A 22,826-nucleotide genomic window follows, 5' to 3' on the forward strand; every position below is an offset into this window, starting at 1 on the left:
AGAGCCTGGCAGGGGACCCAAGTAGGCCAGCTGAGCCCAACTGACCCAAGGGACATTGCAGACCATGGGAGGTCAGCTCAGCTCTAAAAGCTGAGGCAGGGAGCAGGAGGGGGGCATTCATTGTCTGATGGCTGCCTGCTGAGGAACCGTCCCGCGGACCCAAGCCCTGCTCCTCGGGAGTGGCCGACCATGGCTGCTCATGGGAAGCAGAGAACAAACCCTGCTATCTTTTGATTCTGTGTGCACAAGCTTCACATTAATTTTTGCTTTAAATAAACTGCCTTATCCCAACCCACTATTTTGTTTTTCCCACCTTACTCTCTCCCATGTCCTGTTGGGAAGGGGAGTGATAGAGCGCCTGGGAGGGCACCTGGTGTCCAGCCAAAGTCAACCCACCACACACCTGAACACTTCCAGAGACTCCACCACCTCCCTGGGCTACTTGTTCCAATGCCTGAACACTCTCTCAGTGGAAAAAGGTTTCTTTAATATCTAATATGAACCTTGCCCAAATCAATTTAATGAATCATAGAATCATAGAATAGATTGGGTTGGAAAAGACCTCCAAGATCATCAAGTCCAACCCTGATCCAACTCCAATTACTATATCATGGCACTAAGGGCCACGTCCAATCTCTTTTTAAAAACCTCCAGGGCTGGTGAATCCACCACCTCTCTGGGTAGGCCGTTCCAATGCCTGATAACCCTCTCTGTAAAGAATTTCTTCCTAACATCCAACCTAAACCTCCCCTGGCAGAGCTTGAGCCCATGTCCCCTTGTCCTATTGTTGGTTGCCTGGGAGAAGAGACCAACCCCCGCCTGGCTAAACCCTCCCTTCAGGTAGTTGAAGAGAGTGATGAGGTCACCTCTAAGCCTTCTCTTCTCCAGACTAAACAACCCCAGCTCCCTCAGCCTCTCCTCATAGGACTTGTGCTCAAGTCCCTTCACCAGCCTCGTTGCTCTTCTCTGGACCCGCTCCAGCACCTCAATATCCTTCCTGAACTGAGGGATTTTCCTGCTTTGACAGTGTTTTGAGACAGTTCATTGTGCCCTTCAAGTCCTTACATGTGCACACACACACACCACTCTCACCAGTGTCTGGCCCTCCAAAGAACACAAGACCTGATGAGATTTGTAGCTCCCACTTCAGTAGTTGGTACTTGGAGCTCCCTCCATACCCAGAGCTCAGAGCTCCCTTGTGCCAGAAAGTTTAAAGAGATTGTGCCTCATTCTGCCAAGACAACCCTTGGAAAAAAGTGTCCCTCTGTGTTTCCTGGGATAAGAGCATTCTACTGTCATCTTCCAAAACATTGGAGAGGACCCAGAGATCTCCCAGGAAGGAATTTGGGGCCTCAAGCACATGACGCGTATATAGAGGCTGAGGACTCAGGGGTCAGTGGTGTGAAGATTGAGGACAGTAGAGGAGTAGCCTGAGAGGACTGGAAGGGGGGTGTGAGAGCTGGTGGAGCTTTTCTTCCTGTCAGAAAACAGCCTAAGAAAGAACTAGTGCCACCAAGGGCAGCTGGGGTGGCCTAGACTGGGGACAAGAAGTCAGAAATTTCCCTCTGAGGTCAGTTTTGTGGTGCAATATGTCACAAAGAAGGAGTCTGGATGAGCCCAAGGCTTTGTGTGTGCAGGAAGAGCCAGGGAGGACGCAGAGATGTCAGTGCAGGAAGGTGCCAGCCAGGTGGGGCAGCCGGGGGGATGACGACAGCCTGCAGGGAAAGGGGCAGGGCATGGACACCGTAGGACAGCCTGGGTTGGAGAGGAGACAGGGATGGGGAGAAGCTGAAAGGCCCTGACAGAGCCACCTTCTGCAGGCCTTTCCATGGCTGCTGTCTGTGGCCCTGATGCCAGGAGGAGGGGAGTGGCCCTTGCAGCCCTGGGGCCTCATGGCCTCCTTGTCCCTGCTCAGCAGCCTGGCAGGTGCCACCCCATGGTCCTGCCCTTGGCACTGCACATCCCACATCCCAGTGCCCCAGGAAGAGCCCTGAGGAATGAGGCAGGGACAGGATCTGCCTTCCCAGGAGCTGGGGGTCAGGGCTTGGCCTGTTAGATTAAGGAAACAAGTCAAGGTTTGTTCAGCGTCAGAGCCACCTTTCCCTTGCTTGTCCATCCTTGTCATCACTGTCTGCACTTTTCTACTGTAACTGGAGCTTGGGGACACGTTCTCAGTTGTGCCCCTCAGTGGGACTCATTAGCACTAAAGGAAATTTTAGTGTTTCAATCTCACTTTGACTTCTTCAAAAATTGTTTGAACTTACTCTCAGGGACTGAGTCTCGTGTAAACAACACCACTTCCCCCCCCCCCCCCCCCCCCCCCTGAGGGTCATGAAATGCCTGGGGCTGTTGCTGTGCTGCTGAGCTGGGCTGGGCTCCTGGCACACAGGGAGCTCCTGGCAAGCAAGAAGAGCTTCAAAGAGACAGCTCTGCCCAGGAGCAGCTCCTCTACACAGCCCAGCAGGGCTGAGGGCACTGCCTACAGCACCCAGGGCAGGGGAGTGAGACAGAGAGAAGTTAAAGGCTGTCAGATGTAGAATGATGCTGAGACCTCACTGGGGGAGAACTTTTAACAGATCTTGGCACAGGAAGTCTGTTCATGCAGGGCAATGGGACTGCAGCTTCTGGAGGCATCTGGTAAAGCTGGCACTGCCCACCAACTACAGATTCTGTAAGTGCAACTCTATCTGGAGTGCAGAGGAGGAGGACATGCTCAGAGCTTCAGCTCCCTCTCAGAATATTTCCAAGACAAAGATTTTTATAAGGTTAAAGAAATATCCTGAGATTGTGTTTCCAGTTTCCTACTCTGGAGGAATGGGAGGAATAAATCATTAAGAAAGTATTAATTTTGACAAGTCCCTGAGCCATCTGAACTGTGAGTGCTCAGTAGGTCTGTCTGAGCTTCCTAATGTGCTTTCAGCCACTGCTCTGCCGGTGGGCAGCACCAGCATCACCTCTGCTAGACCCATCAGGACTAGTCTGAGATGTCCTTTTTGCACCTGCAAATGGAATATGACCCCTACTAGTGCAGCCTGTGGTGCTGGGGAAGGAGCTGAATCTGCTTAAATCAAATGCCATCATAAGGACACTTGGCTGTCTCCCTGAGGTTTCCTTCCAAGTTGTGAATTTCCCTCCAGATTGGAAACCTGTCCCTAAACATCTCCTTGTTATGTGAAACCTTGTTATACAGAAGCACAGTGCTGCTAAAACAGTGAAAATGCTGTTGAGTAGGGACCCAGCACTGGAGCTGAAGGAAGATCTCCTAGGAAATCAAAAGGCTGCCTGTGTGTGACATGGGGAGTATCTGTAGAATACAGCTTTGACTTTGTTTAGATAAGTCCATGCTAACTGGCCTCTTACTGTCTTCTTCTCCTGTGTTGGAAACAAAAACCCAGAGGCAGCAAATGTCCAACAGCAGCTCCCTCACCCAGTTCCTCCTCCTGGCGTTCTCAGACAGGAGGGAGCTGCAGCTCCTGCACTTCTGGCTCTTCCTGGCCATCTCCCTGGCTGCCCTCCTGGCCAACGGCCTCATCCTCAGCGCCGTAGCCTGTGACCACCACCTGCACACCCCCATGGGCTTCTTCCTGCTCAACCTCTCCCTCACAGACCTGGGCTGCATCTGCACCACTGTCCCCAAAGCCATGCACAATTCCCTCTGGGACACCACAACCATCTCCTACACAGGATGTGCTGCACAGCTCTTTTTCTTTTATTTCTTCCTCTCAGAAGAGTATTTCCTCCTCACCATCATGTGCTACGACCGCTACGTTGCCATCTGCAAACCCCTGCACTACGGGACCCTCCTGGGCAGCAGAGCTTGTGCCCACATGGCAGCAGCTGCCTGGGCCACTGGCTTTCTCAATTCTCTGCTGCACACAGCCAGTATATTTTCCCTGCCCCTGTGCCAGGGCAATGCCCTGGGCCAGTTCTTCTGTGAAATCCCACACATCCTCAAGCTCTCCTGCTCACACTCAGGCTACCGCAGGGAAATTGGGCTCATTGTGGTTACTGTCTGTTTAGTGTTCAGTTGTTTCATTTTCATTGTGTTCTCCTATGTGCAGATCTTCAGGGCTGTGCTGAGGATCCCCTCTCAGCAGGGACGGCACAAAGCCTTTTCCACCTGCCTCCCTCACCTGGCTGTGGTCTCAATCTTTGTCAGCACTGGCACATTTGCCCACCTGAAACCCCCCTCCATCTCCTCCCCATCCCTGGACCTGGTGGTGGCAGTTCTGTATTCAGTATTACCTCCAGCACTGAATCCCCTCATCTACAGCCTCAGGAACCAGGAGCTCAAGGATGCCCTGAGAAAAATGATGACTGGATGCTTTTCAAGAGCAATAAACTGCCTCTTTTCTTCTGCACAGCACTCATTGTGTAACCATTTACTGGCCCAGCCTGCTTTCTAAAGCTTTTGAGAGTGTTGGTGGGGGCCGTTTCCTACATTTTTTCCTCTTTAAATCTTGTTAACACAGAAATTTATTCTTCATCTCATACCTAATTCACACTCTAACTCTTTGTTTTGACCCACAGTTGTGTAAATGAGGGATCATTCTCTGTGTGCATTTAAAGAAAATAAAAGTTTCTGCAGCAATTTCTTTGTCAAACATCCTGATTTTGTTATTCTGTACATAAGGAATCACAATCTCTGAGTATAATAAAGGACTTGAATTCTTTTTTCCAGATTCTCCCTCCAACAACTTCCCTGAAGCTGGAGGGCAGTGTCTGTGTGCAGAGGAGAAGAGGTAAAGAGTCCTGGTACAGGAGCACTGCCAGGGAGCAGCAGCTCTTGGGCTTTTCAGAGATGCTCTTTTTCCACTGCCTCCCTCTCCTTTGTGGTCCTTGCCCAAGGTCTGAGTGCTCTGGCAGCTCAGTCCCTGCTGTGTGTCAGTCCTGTGACCATGGGCAGGGACAGGCCCTGGGCACTGCTGGGACAGAGCTGGGCTCCTTAACATCATTTCCATCAGGAAAGGGGATCCCCCTGGGCAGTTCCTGAAGACTTTGTTCTTTTTGAAAGGTTGGTGTAAAGAACAGGGCCAAGGAATAGACTCTGCAAAGTCTCATTGCTGTGCTTGTTTCCCCATTCAGTCCCTGCAGTGAGAGAAGCGACTCACTGGGGTACTTGAGGGAATGAGGGTTGGGTCAGATGTTCTGTGCTGGTGGCCAGTGGCAAATGGTCTCCAAGTCACCTGCCTGGGGCTCTGCAGCTTGTGAGGGCTCTGATGGCAGGTGAGGACTTGTCTGTAGGAACTCAGGAAGTGCAGGAGAGCACAGAGGATCTGCAGGGACAGCCCGTCCCAGACAGTCAGCAGGGAATGGAGCCCTGGAGCAGAATCCTGCCCAGGGTGGAGTTACCAGAGATCAAGTACTAAATCTGCCTGTGAACTGGTAAAGGAGAGTTCTACAACCCCAGGGGACGCAGCAGGAACAGAGAAAGGACTCTGGCCAGTGACTTGTCTCACCCACAGTGAACTCCCCTTGTGCCTCCCCAGTTCAGGGAGGGCTGTACCAGAGCCAGGGGTGGGCTTTCCAGGAGGGTGTCCTGAAGAACTCTCCAGCCCACAGGCTGCATGGAGTGGAGCCCTGCCCTGCCCTTTGTGCCATTGGAAACAGCCCATGGTCCTGCCCAGCCTTGTTCTTGGCTACTGAGCCTTCCAGGACTATGGCAGAGGTGGAGAGGAGTGATCCCCATCCTGCTGGGTCTGCTCCCCACCCTGACCAGCATGGCTAGTGCAGGGTCAGCCCAGGGTGCCACAGCCCCTCCCTGTGCAGAGCAGCACCTCCAGCTCAGGGCCCTGCAGGGATCCCAGGCTGGGATCTGCAACTGGCCAAGGCAGCCTGGACACACTGACCTGGGCAAAGGGATGTCCCTGGAGAAGAGCAAGGCAGCATTTCTGGGCCTGCAGAGAGGAATCCCTGACACAAAGAAACCTCTTTCTGCAACCCCCCCTGGGGACAGGCTGCTCTGTCCCTGGGCCAGGACTCTGGGCTGGGCTGGTCAGAGGGGCTGGCACTGAGGGGCACAGTCAGGCTGTGCTGGGCATCTCCTGGAGGTGACACCAGGGCTCCTGAAGTTTCCATGACCTCCATTTCCTCCTGCCCTGCTTAGTGTCCAGCCCCTGAGCTGATGGGGATGCTGAGTCTCCTCTCTGTGCCCCAGGAGCTGCTGTGCCCTTCAGAGGGGCTGGGGCTGTGGGGGGAGTGCCCAGAGCTCTGCAGCACCCTGGGGTGGGCACTGCTGTGGGGCCAGACCAGACTGGGCTGCTCAATCAGTTGACCTTTATAACGAAATCCCATCTAATTTTCTCTTGAAGAACCATGAGAATATGTGTTCTGTCCTGTACACTAAACTGGAACTGTAGGATAATAGAAAAGCTTTTGGCGTCAGTGATACTGAGTTGGCTGGGCAGTGTCACTGGGAGACCTCTCCCAAACCCTTGGAAAGGCCAGAGCCATCCCAGAGCTTCCTGGGGCCTTGGCAAAGGCAGACATGGAAGCAGTCTGCAAACAGGGCTCAAGGAGGGTTGGGAGAGTTCCAGGCTGGTCAGGCTCAGCAGGGAAGGGGATAGGGCAAATCCTTCTGCAGCCATTCCCAGGCATTGGAAGGACAAGGCAGGGATTGCAGAACCCCTGTGGGAGGGAATAGAGGATGTTGTGTGCCCAGACTTCATCAAGGCCTTTGACATGGTGTCCTGTGGTCTCCTTATGGCCAGACTGGTGAGAGCTGGACTGAAGAAGTAGAAGATGTGGTGGGTGGGAAGTTGGCTGAATGAAGAGTGTCAAATAAAATCCATGGTACAAAGTCCTCTTGGCAGCAACTTCCTGGTGAAATCCCTCAGTTATCAGCCCTTGAACACCACTAGAGAACATCTTTATTATCTCTCTGTACATTGGGACAAAATGCATTTTCAAGTCCTTTGTGGTTGATGCCAAATTTCAGGGAGCCCTTGAGCAACCTGTCCTGGTTTAAAGACACATTTTGGGGCAGGAACTCCAATAAAATGAATTCACTCCCCTTTTATTCCAGACCAGTGCAAGGAGACAAAACACACGGAGGTATAAGTAAAAACAATAAGAGTTTACTGACAAGAAATAGAGCAGCAAAACCACCAATACCAACAGAACTTTTCAAAGCAACAGCAGAGAGAGAAATTGTCTCCTCTCTACCCATCTGCCCCAACTCCCTTTTGTAAACAGATAAAACCAGAGATCAACATGTGCCTCCCTTCTCCCTTTTCCCCCTGAATGAACAAAGTATGAAAATTAAACCAGGGGAAAGAGGGGGCAAAGCAAAATGTGAAAAAGTCTCTGGTCTGAGATCAGTTGTGCTACCCAAGAACACGCTGACTCCAGAGGTGTCCAAGCAGGGCAGAGCCGGCGACTCCGGTCTGTGCGGTGGTGGGGGGGAGGCAGCGGCTCTGCTTGGTTCCATGGAGTTCTGGGGAGGCACAGTGGGCCCTTGGTTCCATGAGGCTCTGAAATGTCACATAGTTCCTTTTGTTCCAAAGAAGCCCCGCATGTCACAATGGTCCCTTGGTTCCATGAGATTCCACAGTGTCCCTGCATTCCTTTGGTTCCATGAGGCCCTGCAGTGTCACGGTGCCACTTGATTCTGTGACATTACAAAGAATCAGAATGGCCCCTTGATTTAAGGCCAACTGCACAGGGGGCTGCCTTAGGGGGAGTGTGGGCACCCAGACAAGGAAGTTGTCACCCCCCTGGACTCAGCCGTGGGGTCACCACATCTGAACTGGTCTGTCTGTCTGTCTCTGAGGTTCCCTATTCTGGAGGAATGAGGAAGAACTGGAGAGGGTCTAGAGCAGATCTGACAGAATGGAGTTTTTCTCTGTTTTGGAAATAGAATGAAATCTCCACAAAGAGTAGCATTGAAGGTTCAGACTGAAGGTGAGGAAAAAGAAATGTCACTCAACAGGGACCTTTGTGCTGCAAGAGGTGACCCAGATGGAGTCAGGATCAGCCCATGGCTTTGTGTTCCAGGGAACAGGCAGAGCTGGTGCAGAGACATCAGGGAGGGTCTAGAAATGCTGCTGGGAGGGGGGTGGGAAAGCAGGAGGGGTGTGTGCAGCCTGCAAGGCCAGAGCAGCAGCAGGGCCAGGGCAGGACAGCCTGCAGGAGAGATGGCCAAGGGCTCTGGCAGGGCTGCAAGGCCCAAAGGCACCCAGGCCTTTGTCCCCTTGCCTCTGGCAGCTGCCTCTGCCACTCAGGCCACCACAAGCAACTTGCCTGGCAGGTTCTGCCCTTGGTTTCTGCCTCGCCCCTCCCTCAGCAGCCTGGCAGGGGTTGCCCAGTTTTGGGCCTTTGTTGTTGCTCCCCCTCCCATCCCAGTGCCCCCCAAACAGCCCTGAGCCAGCCGGGAGGGACAGGATCTGCTGGGCCAGGGCCTGGGGCTCAGGCCTTGGCCTTTGTGCTCCACAAAACCAAGGCAGGCTTTGCTCAGCATTGCAGGGGCCTGCCCAGAGCCTTTGTCTGCCTGCACTCCTGGCCTCCAAGGAGCTGCTCCAAGGAGTCCCTGGGGAGGCTTTGTCAGGGCCTGCCCTCAGTGGGGCCCAGCAATGCTTCAAGGCACTTGGAGTTTGGCTTCTGACTTCTTCAGCAGCTTCTTCAATCTTCTCTCAGTACCTCAGGATCATGGGCTGGGCTGCAAACACCCCGTGGGGCTCATTAAAATGCAGAAATCCCTCGGGATCTCTTTGTCTTCCTTTAATTGTCTTCAAGACAATTTCAAAACAAGTCTTCAAAATATGTACTATTTTTTGTTTTACTTCAGTTATGGATATTTTTCAGTTCAGAGAACAGGTGATAGAGGTGTTCTCCAAGTGATCTTGATGCTGAGTGTCTCCTCAGGAGATCCACACTGACCCTGGATGATCAACCTTGCTCCTCACCCCCCAACCTCACCAGTTCTGACATGGCCCATCTTGGACTGACAGCTGATTGAACTCCAAACACACTGTGGGACCCATTAAAATGCTGAAAAACAAATTATTTCCCTTCCTTTCATTGTCTTCAAGACTTGAACAGCTAATTGGAGTTGTTTTGTGGTTTAGCTAAGAAAGAAGATTTTAAAGTGGAAGTCACGAAAAATAATTTTTTTGATGAAAGGGAATGATTTACACAAAGCCTCAGGATGCAAGAGGGTCAGGGCACAAAGGATTTGGATCCAAAAATAAGGGGGCAAAAGAGATTAGTACCACTTAATCATTGACCAGTTGAACCGTTTTCAACTGGTTCAATAGCATTCGCTACAATTTTAACAGTGACTGAATTACAGATTCACAATAACAACATTCATCATCATCATGGCAAGGCTTTGTGAACGAAGATTTAGGAAGGCTCTATCCACATTTGTTACAGGCACGCTGGTGGCTAATGAGGGCAATACAAGATAGACATAACGGATTGCAAAAGGCACAGCAGAAAGACTCCTTAGATGGTAAATTCTGCAAGACACGGTTCTTTCTGTGTTGTCTTTTCTCCTCAAGGGTGATCCTGCATGTGTTCTCAAAGGAGACAGCTGCGTTATACATAGTGTGTCTCCAGGTCTCACGATTGGAGGCCAGAGTAGACCAGTGATGATGATCAATATGGCCAAGGCTGAGATGTCTACTACCTGAAGGGAAGTTCTAGCCAGGTGGGGGTTGGTCTCTTCTCTCAGGCACTCAGCAACAGGACAAGGGGGCACGGGCTTAAGCTCCGCCAGGGGAAATTTAAGTTGGATATCAGGAGAAAATTCTTTACAGAGAGAGTAATTAGGCATTGGAATGGGCTGCCCAGAGAGGTGGTGGATTCACCATCCCTGGAGATTTTTAAACGCAGATTGGACGTGGCACTGAGTGCCATGATCTAGTAAATGGACTGAATTTGGACCAAGGGTTGGACTCGATGATCTCAGAGGTCTTTTCCAACCCAATCGATTCTATGATTCTATGATTCTATGATTCTATGATTCTATGATTCTATGATTCTATGTTGTTTCAGGGAGTCCTTGTATCTTTTCTTTGGGGCTCCTCTCTTGTGGCAGCCGGTGGCAAGTTCACCATAGAGCAAAATCTTAGGGAGGGGGTGGTTGGTCCTTCATCCTGGAGACATGCCCTGCCCAGCTCAGCTGTGTTCTCAGCAACATGGCCTCAATACTTGTGACTGCTGCCTGTTCTAAAACAGATGTATTGGTCACATAATCTGACCAGTGGATGTTTAGGATTGTACAGAGGCAGCGTTGATGGAAGCGTTCTAGGAGACGCAGGTGGGGGCGGTAGATGACCCATGATTCGGACCCATATAAGAGAGCAGACAGCACTATGGTTCTGTAAACACTGATCTTTGTACTTTTCTTCAAGTGTTTATTTTGCCAAACTCTTTATGAAGCTTTCCAAAAGCTCTGTGCCTTTGCTAACCTGTTGTCTATCTCTGTCAATCTTACCATCCGAGGAGATGAGGCTACCCAGGTAATTACTGGGTAATTACTGGGCTGATTTGAGCTCTGATTGGCCAATGGTGATGTGGGGATGATGGAAGACTTCCTGAGGTGCAAGTTGATAGAGAACTTCTGTCTTCTTTAAGCTGACTTCCAGCCCAAAGAGCTCAGCAGCCTCAGCAAAGCAGGATGTTAAACACTGCAGAGCTGCTTCTGTGTGGGCAACAAGGGCGGTGTCATCAGCATAAAGCAGCTCCCGGACAAGATGGTTTAAGGTCTTGGTGTGGGCCTTCAGACGCCTTAGGTTGAAAAGGCTTCCATCAGTACGGTATCGAATGTAGATACCGTCCTGATCATCGAGGTCTGCCGTGGCCCTTTGGAGCATCCTGCTGAAAAAGACTGTGAATAGGGTTGGAGCGAAAACGCAGCCTTGTTTCACACCACTGGTTATTAGAAAGGGCTCAGAAAGTTCATCACCACATCTGACTTGGCTGTGCTGATCCTCATGGAGTGAGATGATCATTTTAAGGAACTTGGGGGGACAACCTAAACATTCCAAAATCTGCCACAGACCTTTTCTGCTCACAGTACCAAAAGCCTTGGTGAGGTCGACAAAGGTTACATAGAGACTTTTGTTCTGTTCCCTACACTTCTCTTGCAGTTGTCTGAGAAAAAACACCATGTCTGTGGTGCTCCTGTTGGCTCTGAAACCACACTGACTTTCAGGTAGCATTCCTTCTGCTCTCGGGTATTAGTATGTTCAAGAGTATTCTTGCCAGGATTTTGCCAGCAATGGAGAGCAGAGTAATACCACAGTAATTTGAGCAGTCTGATTTAGTACCTTTCTTTTTATACAAAGTGATGATGACTGCATCTCGAAGGCCTGATGGTAGTTCGCCTGGTTCCCAACAGCACACCACAAACTCATGAAATTTAGCATGGAGTGCAAGGCCCCCACATTTCCAGACTTTGGGTGGAATTCCATCAACCCCAGCTGCCTTGTCGATTTTCACCTGCTGTATGGCCTTAAGGGTTTCTCCTAAAGTGGGGGCAGTATCCAATTCATATTTCACTGGTTGTTGTGTGATGGACTGAATTGCTGAGTCTTGGACTACGCAGTTGGTGCTGAAAAGAGTCTGAAAGTGTTCAGACCATCGATTCAGAATGGAGGTTTTATCTGTTAGAAGCGTTTGCCCATCAGCACTGAATAGAGTGCTTTGGGCTTGGTATGTAGGCCCATATGCTGAATAAAGGATTATCTTCTTGTGTATACATATATATACACACACACTGAACAGAGTGAAAAAGTTGAAGTCTACTCAACTGTTGGTCATAAAGTGGAATTAAGTTTAGGAGAAAACATAACCTAATTAGGAGGTTATGAAAGGCACATTAGTATGTGCTGGAAAAGTAATTTTTATATATGAAAACTATTTTATGCTTTATATTATCTGTATAATACACAGTCTTACACAAACAAACCAAGGATGTGCATGAAGTTCACACTAAAGCTCTGTACTATATTTATTGCTCTCTGTGATCAGTGCTGCATTCAGGTTACATTTGACCTGCAGATGTAATGGAACCTCAGCAGAGTACAAGAGGGCAATCAAGAAAATAATGATCTTGGGGTGGCAAAGAGGTTTCTCTACATTGCTTTTCTGTGATGAAGAAATCACTGTCCCAGAGAAATCTTTGCAGGTGACAGGCTTGAAAAGGAAACACCTTCACAGCCAGAGCCAGGAGATCAGAAACCTTGCAAAATTCAACTGCAGCCAATGTGGAGGAATCTGAGTTAGTCTTGGTTTTAAACATGACTAATACTCCTCTTCCTTTAGCAGATGCACTAATTCATTCTATAACCTGCAGCCTCCCCCAAAGTGCAGAAACTCCACAAGTGAAATTTGTTGAAGCTGAACATCAGATCAAAAGCTTCAGGCCTCTTCCAGCACGATTTCATCAGCTCTGCCTCCTCAAGAAGTCAGGAAAAAAAATACAGCTACATGAAAAGTAAATGAGCAGCTTTTTCTTACTCTGAAACCAGAAAATAATGACATGAAACCCAGATCAAATGCAGCACTATCACTTGTCTTTCCAAATGCCAGCATTTATTCTCTCTCTCACAGCTCCCAGAGACTTGTCATCCTGATTATCCTCCCCATGCCCTTGGGGGCATTTTTGGAGCCAATTTACACCTCTAATACTTTTTTCTCTCCTGGAGAGAGAACTGATTTTGCCTGCACATTGTAATCCCTTTAGAAGAACTTTTCCCTTTCCCCCCTAGTTTTCCTCACTTGTTGTTATTACTTTTTTCCCCCTAAGTTTAAAAATTAAAGCCTTTGCTCTGAAAGAGGGCGAAGGAAGAATGAAGAAGCTTCAAACCAAGGAGAAAAGCCATAAAATCCGAATTTCTGTGAACAGCACAACAAGTCTCCACCTGCATTAATGCCACCTCACGAAATGGCGATGGCCTCTGCAGGCAGCTGCCTAAAAACACCCACGGCTCCTCAGGAAAACAGAAATGCAATTGTTATATTTTTCCCCCCCCCCTAAAGATTTAATTTTTCTCTCTTTTCATTCAGCCCCTCGGTGACTCCCGAGAGCCCTCTGCAAAGCCATAAACTGACTTTTGGAGGAGCTTTTGGACACCCCCGGGATTCTCCCCCGCGCTGCCGTGGGGCCCGTGGGTGTGTGAGGGGCTGAGGGGTCGAGCGCCTGGACACTGATAAATAAATATCGGCACGCAGGGACACGGGCCCGCCCCCGCCGCGCTGCGCAAACGGCGCAGGGATACGCAAACGGCGTAAGGCGGCGCCGCGGGCGGCAATGGAGCACAGCTACGCAAATTGCGTAAGGGGGCCGGCAATGCCCGCGGCGCTACGCAAACGGCGTAAGGGGGCGCCGGTAACGGCAATAGAGAGAGTTACGTAAGTTGCGTAAGGCTACGCAAATGGCGCAAGGTCACTGCCCTCAGCGCTACGCAAATGGCGGAAGGACCCCGGTGGCTTCCTAAGGGCTCGCGGACCTTTCCCGGTTCATCCCAGTCCTCTCCAAAGGGCTCCCAGTCCCTTCCTAAAGGCTCCCAGTCCATCCCAGTCCGCCCCAGTCCGCTCCTAACGCCACTGCCCACAGCGCTACGCAAACGGCGTAAGGGGCTCTGCCGTTGCCCACAGCCCTACGCAAATGGCGTAAGGGGCCGCCGGTAACGGCAAGGGAGGGGAGCTACGTAAACTGCGTAAGGCTACGCAACTGGCGTAAGCGGCCTGCCCTCAGCGCTACGCAAATGGCGGAAGGGCCCCGGTTCCTTCCTCGGGGCTCCCAGTTTATCCCAGTACCTCCCAGTCCTTTCCTAAGGGCTCCCAGTTCATCCCAGCTATCGCCGCGTTCTCGCGCTTCCAGAATTTTCTCCCTCCGCTTCCCAAATATAAAGGGACTTTCTGTGCTGAACACCGAGCCGGGAGCACTGACGAGCTCGGCGCAGGGGCCGTGTGGTATTTGGTTTCTCTACAGTTCGTGTTTTTATAATGAAGGGGGAAGGGAAGGAAGGGAGCCGCTCCTACCAGCACGTCAATAATCTGTTGCAAAGGACTGGAGCTCTCAGACTCAATTAGTCCTCCAGTGAACCATTTAGCTGCTGAAATAAATCCAGTCCCAGGCACAGAATGAGCAGGATTCGAGACAGAAAAGCCTGTGTGGGTACTCAGGGCATTGAGCTCGTGCGGATTCGTGCACAGGTGCAACTTGGTACATTTTAGTACTGAGTGCTTTTGATACACAAACTGCCCACCGAAACTCCCTTGGGTCACAACGTGCAAAGGAGGGACAGCTTTATCCAGAACACATAGACCACACAATTTCTCAAAGCTGGATCAGAATCTGTGCCAGCCTGTGGTGGAACCATGAAAGCCACCCACAGGAGTTGCATTTCCCATTCGGATATCAGGTGGGGACAAGTCCCTGCCACAGGAATGGTAAATCCATGGTGGGGTAGGAAGGGCCAAGATGCTGCCCTGGCAGAGAAGGGTGGATGTGCCACTGCAACATCTCCCAGCAACGCTGCTGTGGGTGGAAAAACACCATTAAGGTGGGACAAAGTCTAGGAAAGCAACTGCAGAGTCTGTCTCCTCTAAATGTGATGTCTCCATCATCCAGACACAAAGCCATGCTTTGGACCTCCCTGCACCAGTCTTGCTTTTCCAGCTCCTTAACTGCATCAGAACAAGACCAAAAAAATTACTTCTTTTTATATTCTTGTAGTGAGTTGACCCTGGCCAGATACCAGGTACCCACTAAAGCCGCTCTCTCACTCTCCCTCTGCAACTGGGCAGAGGAGAGAGAAAAAAAAAAAAAAACAAACCAGCTAAAAATTCATAAGTAGAGATAAGAGCTGGGAGAGGTCAGTGACTGATCACCTTCATGGGCAAAACAGACTCCAAGTGGGAATAGTACTTAAACTTATTACTAACAGGATAAGAGCCAAAGAGTGAGAAATAAAACAGTCTTAAAAACACCTTCCCCTCACCCTTCCTTCCATGTTCTCCCTCCTCCCCCCCAGCAGTGCAGGGGGACGGGAATGCGGGTCACGGTCAGTTGTTGTTTCTGCCGCTGCTCAGGGAGAGGAGTTGGAGTCCTTTCCCTGCTCCCATGGGGTCCCTCCCACGGGAGACAGTCCTTGATGGACCTCTCTGGTCCCTCCCACGGGAGACAGTCCTTGATGGACCTCTCTGGTCCATCCCTCGGGCAGCAGCTCTTCCCAACCTGCTGTCCCGTGGGTCACTCCTCCATGGGGTCAGTCCTTCATGGATGAGCTGTACTGGTGTGGGTCCCCCACAGGGGCCATGAGTCCTGCCCAGGAAAAGCCTGCTCCAGCCTGGGCTTCCCTCTCCATGGGCTGCAGGTCCCTACCAGGACCCTGCTCCATCCTGGGCCTGCCACGGGGTCACAGCCTCCTTCCTGCATCCACCTGCTGCAGCATGGGAGCCTCCATGGGCTGCAGGGGGGTCTCTGCACCCCGATGGTCCCCCAGGGGCTGCAGGGGGGTCTCTGCACCCCGATGCTCCCCCAGGGGCTGCAGGGGGGTCTCTGCACCCCAATGCTCCCCTATGGGCTGCAGGGGGGTCTCTGCACTCCGATGCTCCCCCAGGGGCTGCAGGGGGGTCTCTGCACCCCGATGCTCCCCCAGGGGCTGCAGGGGCACAGCTGCCCCACCCTGCTCTGCCCCACGGGCTGCAGGGCCTCAGCTCCGGTGCCTGGAGCACCTCCTGCCCCTCCTCCTGCCCTGCCCTTGGGGTCTGCATTGCTGTTCCCATGTTCTCATTTTGCTCTTTCCTGGCTGGAACTCTTTCTGTACCACAACTTTCTGTTCCTAAATATGTTATCCCAGAGGTGTTACTGTCACTCCTGACTGGCTCGGCCTTGGCCAGCAGCAGGAATTCCGTCCTGGAGCCAGCTGGCATTGGCTCCACGGGACAGGGGAAGCTTCTGGCAGCTTCTAACAGAAGCCAGCCCTGTAGCCCCCCCGCTACCAAAACCCAACCACAGAAACCCACTGCACCCAGTTACTTCCACTTGCCCCAGGATGGTTCCAGTTTCCATCAGGATGATCCTGGTCACTCCCACTCACTCCCAGTTTATGCCAGTTGTCTCCAGCATGCACCCTGTCACTCCCAGTTACTTCCAGTTGCTTCCAGCAGGATCCCAGTTGCTCCAAGGATGTTCCCAGTTGGCTTCCAGCATGGTCCCACTGGCTCCCAAATCCCCCCTGTGTAGTTCCAGTCACTCCCAGTTTGATCCTGGTCCCTTACAGTCACTCCCACTATGATTCCAGTATGGTGCTGGTCACTCCCACTATGATCCCAGTCACTGCCAGTCACTCCCAATAGGATCCCAGTTGCCCCCAAGGTGGTCCCAGTTGCTCCCAGTCACCCCCAGGATGGTTCCTTTCACTCTCAGGGACTCCCAGTCTGAGTCCAGTGTGGCCCCAGTCACTTCCAGTCACTCCCTGGAGGATGCCATTTGCCTTTTGCATGGTCCCAGTTGCTCCCAGTATGATCCCAGTATGAGTCCAGTCACCCCCAGTATGATCCCAGTAACTTCCAGACACTTCCAGTATGAAGCCAGTTTGATCCCACTCATCCCCAGCATGGCTGCAGTCCCTCTCACACACTCCCAGGATTATTGCAGTCACTCCCAGTAAGACCCCACTAGGGGCCCAGCTGCTCTCAGTATGACCCCAGTACAACCTCAGTAGGGGCCCAGCTGCTCCCAGTATGATCCCAGTTGCCCCCAGCGTGGTTTCAGTTGCTCCCATTCACCCCTACTATGGTTCCAGTCACTCCCAGAATGATCCCAGTCTCTCCTAGTAGGATCCAAGTTACCCCCCAAGTTACCCCTTCATGGGCCCAGTTGCTCCCAGTCACCCCACTGTAGTTCCAGTCTCTCCCAGTCCCTCCCAGTATGACTCCAGTATGATCCCAGCGGCACCCTGTATGGTGGCACTCACACCCAGGATGAACCCAGACATTCCCTGGCACTCCCAGGATAAAGCCATTTGCCCCCAGCAGGGTCCCACTTGCTCCCAGTCACCCCACTAGAGTTCCAGTCCTTCCCAGTAGGATCCCTGTCACTCCCAGTCTCTCCCAGTATATCCCAGCTGACCTCAGCATGCTCCCAGTCACTCCCAGTACACTCCCAGGCAGTCCCAGTATGATCCCAGTCACTCCTGGTCTCTCCCAGTATATCCCAGTTGCCTCCAGTGTGGTCCCATTCACTCCTGAATGCTCCCAGTAGCTTCCAGCATGATCCCAGTTGCTCGCAGCCACTCCCAGTCCCCCCCAGTGGGGTCCTAGTGCTTCCCAGTATGATCCCAGTCAATTCCAGTGTGATCCCACTTGCTCCCAGTATATCCCAGTTGTGCCAACATGGTCGCAACTGCCCTCAGAATGCTCCCAGTCACTCCCAGTATGACCCCAGCCACCTTCAATGTGGGCCCAGTTGCTCCCAGTATGATCCCAGTTGTGCCCAGCATGGTCCCAGTTGCTCCCCCTTCCTCCCAGTGGGATCCTAGTAGCTCCCAGTTGCCCCTAGCATAGAACCAGTTGCTCCCAGTATGATCCTAGTCTGATCCCAGTATGATCCCAGTACAATCACAATTGCCACCAGTATGATACCAGTGACTTCCAGACACTTCCAGTATGAAGCCAGTTTGATCCCACTCATCCCCAGTCTGGCTGCAGTCCCTCTCACACACTCCCAGGATTATTGCAGTCACTCCCAGTATGGTCCCAGTATGACTCCAATAGGAGCCCAGCTGCTCCCAGTATGATCCCAGTTGCCCCCAGCGTGGTTCCAGTTGCTCCCAGTCATCCCTACTATGGTTCCAGTCACTCCCAGCCACTCCCAGTATATCCCAGATGCCTCCACCATGCTGTCAGGTGCTCCCAGTATGATCCCTGTGGCCCCTGTCACCCCCTTTTCTCTCCCCACAGAGCTCCTGAGCCAGCAGCGGCCGCAGCCCCTCCCCGGGGCCTTGGGCCCAGCCTGGACCCCCCCTGTCCCCGTGAGGATTTTGGGGGGGTCGTGTGTGCCCCACTCCCCTCCTGTCACTCTGCCTCTGCCCGGCTGCTCCCAGTGATCCCAGTAAAGCTTCCCAGTTCTCCCCAGTCCCGGTTATTGGGGGGCAGTGGGGGAGGGGCTTGGGGGAATCCCAAGGGGTGGAGCTGAGTTTGGGGGAGGCAGAACCGGCCCCAGGATGGATTGGGAATGGGGACCCCCCTGTGTTCCCCCTGTGTCAAGCCACTCTGGGACGGTCTTGGTGGGGCACCTGTCCCTTAAAAGGCACCCAGCTCACCCCCAAAGGTGCTGGGACCTCCCTAAATCTCCCCACAGGCCCCGGAGAACCCCCCAAACACGCACAGAGCCCACCCAGGACCCAACCTAACCTCTTTTTGGGGTGCTGGGACCCCAAACTGAGTTGGAGGGAGCTGGGGTTTGGGGGATGATGTGGAAGATGTGAGAGGAGGGAAAAATGGGAGCTGGGACCCCCAGAGTAATCCAGGCAGGGGTGGGGATTGAGGAGACTATGGAAAAGTGGGAGGAACAGGGAGAAGGGTGGAAAAGGGGGTCTGGTAGGGTAGAGGGTCCCATGGGGGTCTTTGGGCACAAGGGGGTTGGCAAAGGGGGGTGGCCCCCTGAGCTCCCAACTTCCTGTGGTGTGCTGGAGGCTGCTGGATCCAGTCTCAGACTTGGATTATGCCAACAGTTTCAGTTTAGAGGAATTACAGAGGTGTGACTGAACCACTTTTGCTCCCCAGGTTTTAATGATGGCAAATCAGATCTATTGATAGAAAGGAATTTATTTAGGGATACAAATGATCAGACAAAAGATCTTAATCAGAAGTATTAACTGCACAAGAGAAACACTAAAACTACCAGGAGTACAGGATAAGATAGGACAGTGCTCTACACTAAAGCAATTGTTGAAGCAATTCTACTAAATCTGGCAAAAAAACAATAATTCTTAACTAGAGATGGATGGAACTCCCCCAGACCAACGCTCTTGGGGAGATCTCTGCTCTCAACCTCCAGCAGTGACCTTGGGGGGGTCCCCAGCCAGGGCAGGAATCTCCACACACCCCTCCAAGAAAGGTTCTGTTGGAAGAAGCTGCCCCTGAGAAAGGGGACTGGCCCTTTGTGGTCGAAAGTGATGGACTGACAGTCACTGGACTCCAGGGGTTGCCTCAACATCAGGGGCTTCATTCGGGGTGGAAGCAGCGGCCGAAGCTCTTCCCGCAGTCGGGGCACTGGTAGGGCTTCCCTTACTGGTGGGTCCGTTGGTGTTTGGTCAAGGTAGAGCTGTGGGGGAAGGTCTTCCCACACTCCCCACACTTGTAGGGCCTCTCCCCGGTGTGGATGCGCCGGTGGGTGATGAGGTGGGAGTTCCGGTTGAAGCCCTTCCCGCAGTCGGTGCAGCGGAAGGGCCTCTCATCCCTGTGCATCCGCTCATGTCTGAGGAGACTTGAGCTGGTCTGAAACCTCTTCCCACACTCCAAGCACTTGTAGGGCCGTTCACCAGTGTGGATGCGCTTGTGGGTGATGAGGTTGGAGCTGTTCCTAAAGCTCTTCCCACATTCCTCACAGAGGTAGGGACTTTCCCCAGTGTGGATGTGCTGGTGTTGGATCAGGCTGGAGCTCTTCCTAAAGCTCTTCCCACATTTCTGACAGAGGTAGGGCCGTTCCCTAGTGTGGATGAGCTGGTGGGTGCGGAGGCTGCAGCTGTCCCTGAAGCTCTTCCCACATTCCCCACACGTGTAGGGCCGTTCCCCAGTGTGGATGTGCAGGTGTCGGATCAGGCTGCAGCTGTCCCTGAAGCTCTTCCCACATTCCCCACATGTGTAGGGCCGTTCCCCAGTGTGGATGTGCAGGTGTCGGATCAGGCTGCAGCTGTCCCTGAAGCTCTTCCCACATTCCTCACACGTGTACGGCCGTTCCCCAGTGTGGATGTGCAGGTGTCGGATCAGGCTGAAGCTGTCACTGAAGCTCTTCCCACATTCCCCACATTTGTAGGGCCATTCCCCAGTGTGGACGCACTGGTGTTTGACCAGGTGGGAGCTCTGGTTGAAGCTCTTCCCACATTCCCCACACGTGTAGGGACGTGCCCCAGTGTGGATCTGCTGGTGTCGGATCAGGTGGGAGCTGTTCTTGAAGCTCTTCCCACATTCCAAGCACCTGAGGGGCTTCTCTCTGCTGGGAGGCTGCTCAGGGACCACCAGCTCAGAGCTCCCCCTCAAGCTCCGGCCGCCTTCCCGGCACAGGCTGGCTCTTTCCTCCTCAGAGCACCCTGGGATGGCTTTGGAGCCCCTCCTGCGGGGGGATCTCCGGCCCTTTTCCTCCCCGCTGCCTTCCTGCGCCGGGGAGCCCTTCAAAACGGCCTCTCCCACCAGGGTCTCACGGGGGGATTTGTCCTCCGGGCTCTCCGTCCTCAGCTCGGGGCCTGGGGCAGGAAGCAAGAAGGACAGGCAGGGGATTTGCCTCCGGCCCACAGGGAAGGCCAAGGACATCCCCCCAACTCCGGCCCCGGCAGGACGGCGGCGCCAGCGGGGTTGTCCTGCAGCCGGGGCCATGCTCGGCTGACAGAGCCAGCACAACACCCGCCCAAAGGGACACTGACTGCCTCCTCACCTGCCTGGGGGGCCCAAGGCATCTTCCTCTTCCTCGCAGCCTCCTCCTCCATCCACCTAAGCTTTGGGAAGGACAAATCCTGATGGGGGGGAAACAAGGGCTGAGCGTGTTGGCTTGGGGGTTCCTCCTGCCCAAGTCCATCTCTAGAACTCACCGGGCATCCTGTGACCATAAAAACCTCCAAACCACCAAGATTCAGCCCAGAAAAACCCAAACCACCCAGATTCAGGCAAAAAACCCTTCAGAAACAGAAAGATGAACCCCCCCCACAAAGTGCAAAAAGTTAAAATTCAGCCAAAAATACTGCAAAATATGAAGATTCATCCCAAAAAAATAGTGCTTAATTAGGAGGATGAGGGGATTGAGGTCATTTCATGAGCACTTGATTCAGTTGCTACATATTAATCAAAAGCTGTATTAATGCAGTGTCACTTCAAACTCTCCAGGGCTGTTCCTCGAGGTTCTCTGGCCCCCTGCCAGTCCAGGGCTGTTTCTCCAAACCACCAAACCACGTGGGCCAAACGCCCTGGTTGGTCAGTGCTGGCTGGGGGAGCGGGCACTCGGTGAGGGGATGAGAAAACTTCACCCAGGGCTGGGCTGAAAGAAGTTCAGCACCACTTCTGATGGCCCAGGGGCAGCATTTGGTTTCTCCCAAACAGAGAGATGGCACTTGTTCCGCTGCAGGGAGTCAAGGGCAGGAGGGTGACTCCTGCTGCATGGATGGAGTGGCAGAGGATCCCTTGGGTCCCCAGGATGGATCAGCACTCAGGGATAGAAACTGCCCTTAGGCTCAGGATGCAGCTGCCAGCACAGATTCACCTGCAAAGTCTGCAGTGAGCCAAGCTCTGGAGAGGAGACTGTGCCCCATGGATGGGATTGCAGAGGGTCCCTCAGGTCCCCAGCAGGAATCAGCAACCAGGAATAGACACAAAATGCTCCCCTGAAGAGTTCTGGGGGAGTGTCCTGTATGGAGGGGACAGTGTCACCCCACCAGGGCAGGGCTGGCAAGTGGGAGGCTGCTCCAGGGCTCTGCAAGAGGCCTCCTGCTCTGCTCGGCCCCAGCACTGGCTGGTACCAACACCCCCGGCTGCCCCCGGCCCTGGGCAGCTCTGCTGCCACAGGCTGTGCCCTCACCGTGGCCCTGCAATGGCCCTGCCTGTCCCTCACCCGTGGCCCTGCCCATGGCCCTGTCCCTTGGCTCTCTCTCTGCCAGCTCAGTGTGGGGCACACGGGCTGGGGGTCCCTCCCAAGCCCCCCGGGCAGCCGGCGTTGGCTGGGGGGATGTGAGGGCTGGGCCTGCTCAGCACAGCCCCGGCCTCGTGCCCAGCGCCTCTTTCCTGACCCACACAAGACCTTCCCGGCCCCCCCAGGGCTCCCCTGCTGCTGCCTCTGCTCCTGGCCCTGCCTTTGCTGCTCCCTTGGCTGGGGCAGCGGCTGCAGGGGGGGATGGCAGCAGCTTCAGCTCCACGGCACTTCCTGGGGGGAGCTCAGCCTGGGGGGACGGGCAGGGACCTGATGGGGATGGACAGAGGCCCAGCAGGGACAGACAGGGCCTGCAGGGGAAGGCACAGGGACAACCTGGCCCCCCACAATGCCAGGGCTGTCTCTGCTCCTCCTTGCAGGCTCCGTGGCCAGGCACAGTTTGTGTTCCTGGGTGCCCACCATCTCAGCACTTGGAGACGCTCAAATCAGCGCCCGCAGCTCTGCAGCAAAGCCCCAGCTCACCTGGCACACAGGGGATGGACACAGCACCTTCTCGGGGATGGGCACCTTCGCCTCTTCCCCACCACAGGGCTCTCCTTCCTCAGCAGTACCTCTGCCTTGCACTTACTCTCAGCCTCACCTCAGGGACAGCTCTGGGCTCACCTCCGCGCCACTTCTCAGCCTCACCTCAGGGCCTGGGCTCAAGGACAGGAACCTGCAGGGAGGGGACATCAGGTGCAAGCTGAGGGCTGCCTGCTTGCACTGGCCTCTGGGCTTCTTTCTCCTTCTACAATCAGCCTACAACTCAGCCTGCTTTTCTAACACCACACATTTACAGACTAACCTTGGAGATAGATATGGACAGACATCTCGATCACCCTGGGGATAGAGCCTCAAGCATGTGCTGCCATAGGAATGGGAATCAGAGAATCACAGAATCACTCGGGTTGGAAAAGACCTCCGAGATCATCAAGTCCATCCCTTGATCCAACCCTGCCGTGCTTCCCAGATC

General features: G+C 53.3%; 1 protein-coding gene and 1 pseudogene across 1 annotated transcript in view; one reads left to right on the forward strand and one right to left on the reverse strand.

Moving 5' to 3' along the window:
* Positions 1 to 22,826, reverse strand: part of LOC135404965 (uncharacterized) — an 801,303-nt gene that overhangs the window by 105,895 nt on the left and 672,582 nt on the right. The window contains 2 exon segments of the mRNA XM_064639689.1: positions 17,900 to 17,902; positions 19,253 to 20,517. Coding sequence (XP_064495759.1) covers positions 17,900 to 17,902; positions 19,253 to 20,517 — 1,268 coding nt within the window.
* LOC135404538 (olfactory receptor 14J1-like) lies at positions 3,353 to 4,378 on the forward strand (annotated as a pseudogene).

Source organism: Pseudopipra pipra, chromosome W, assembly GCF_036250125.1.
Source record: "Pseudopipra pipra isolate bDixPip1 chromosome W, bDixPip1.hap1, whole genome shotgun sequence".
Taxonomy (NCBI): Eukaryota; Metazoa; Chordata; class Aves; order Passeriformes; family Pipridae; genus Pseudopipra; species Pseudopipra pipra.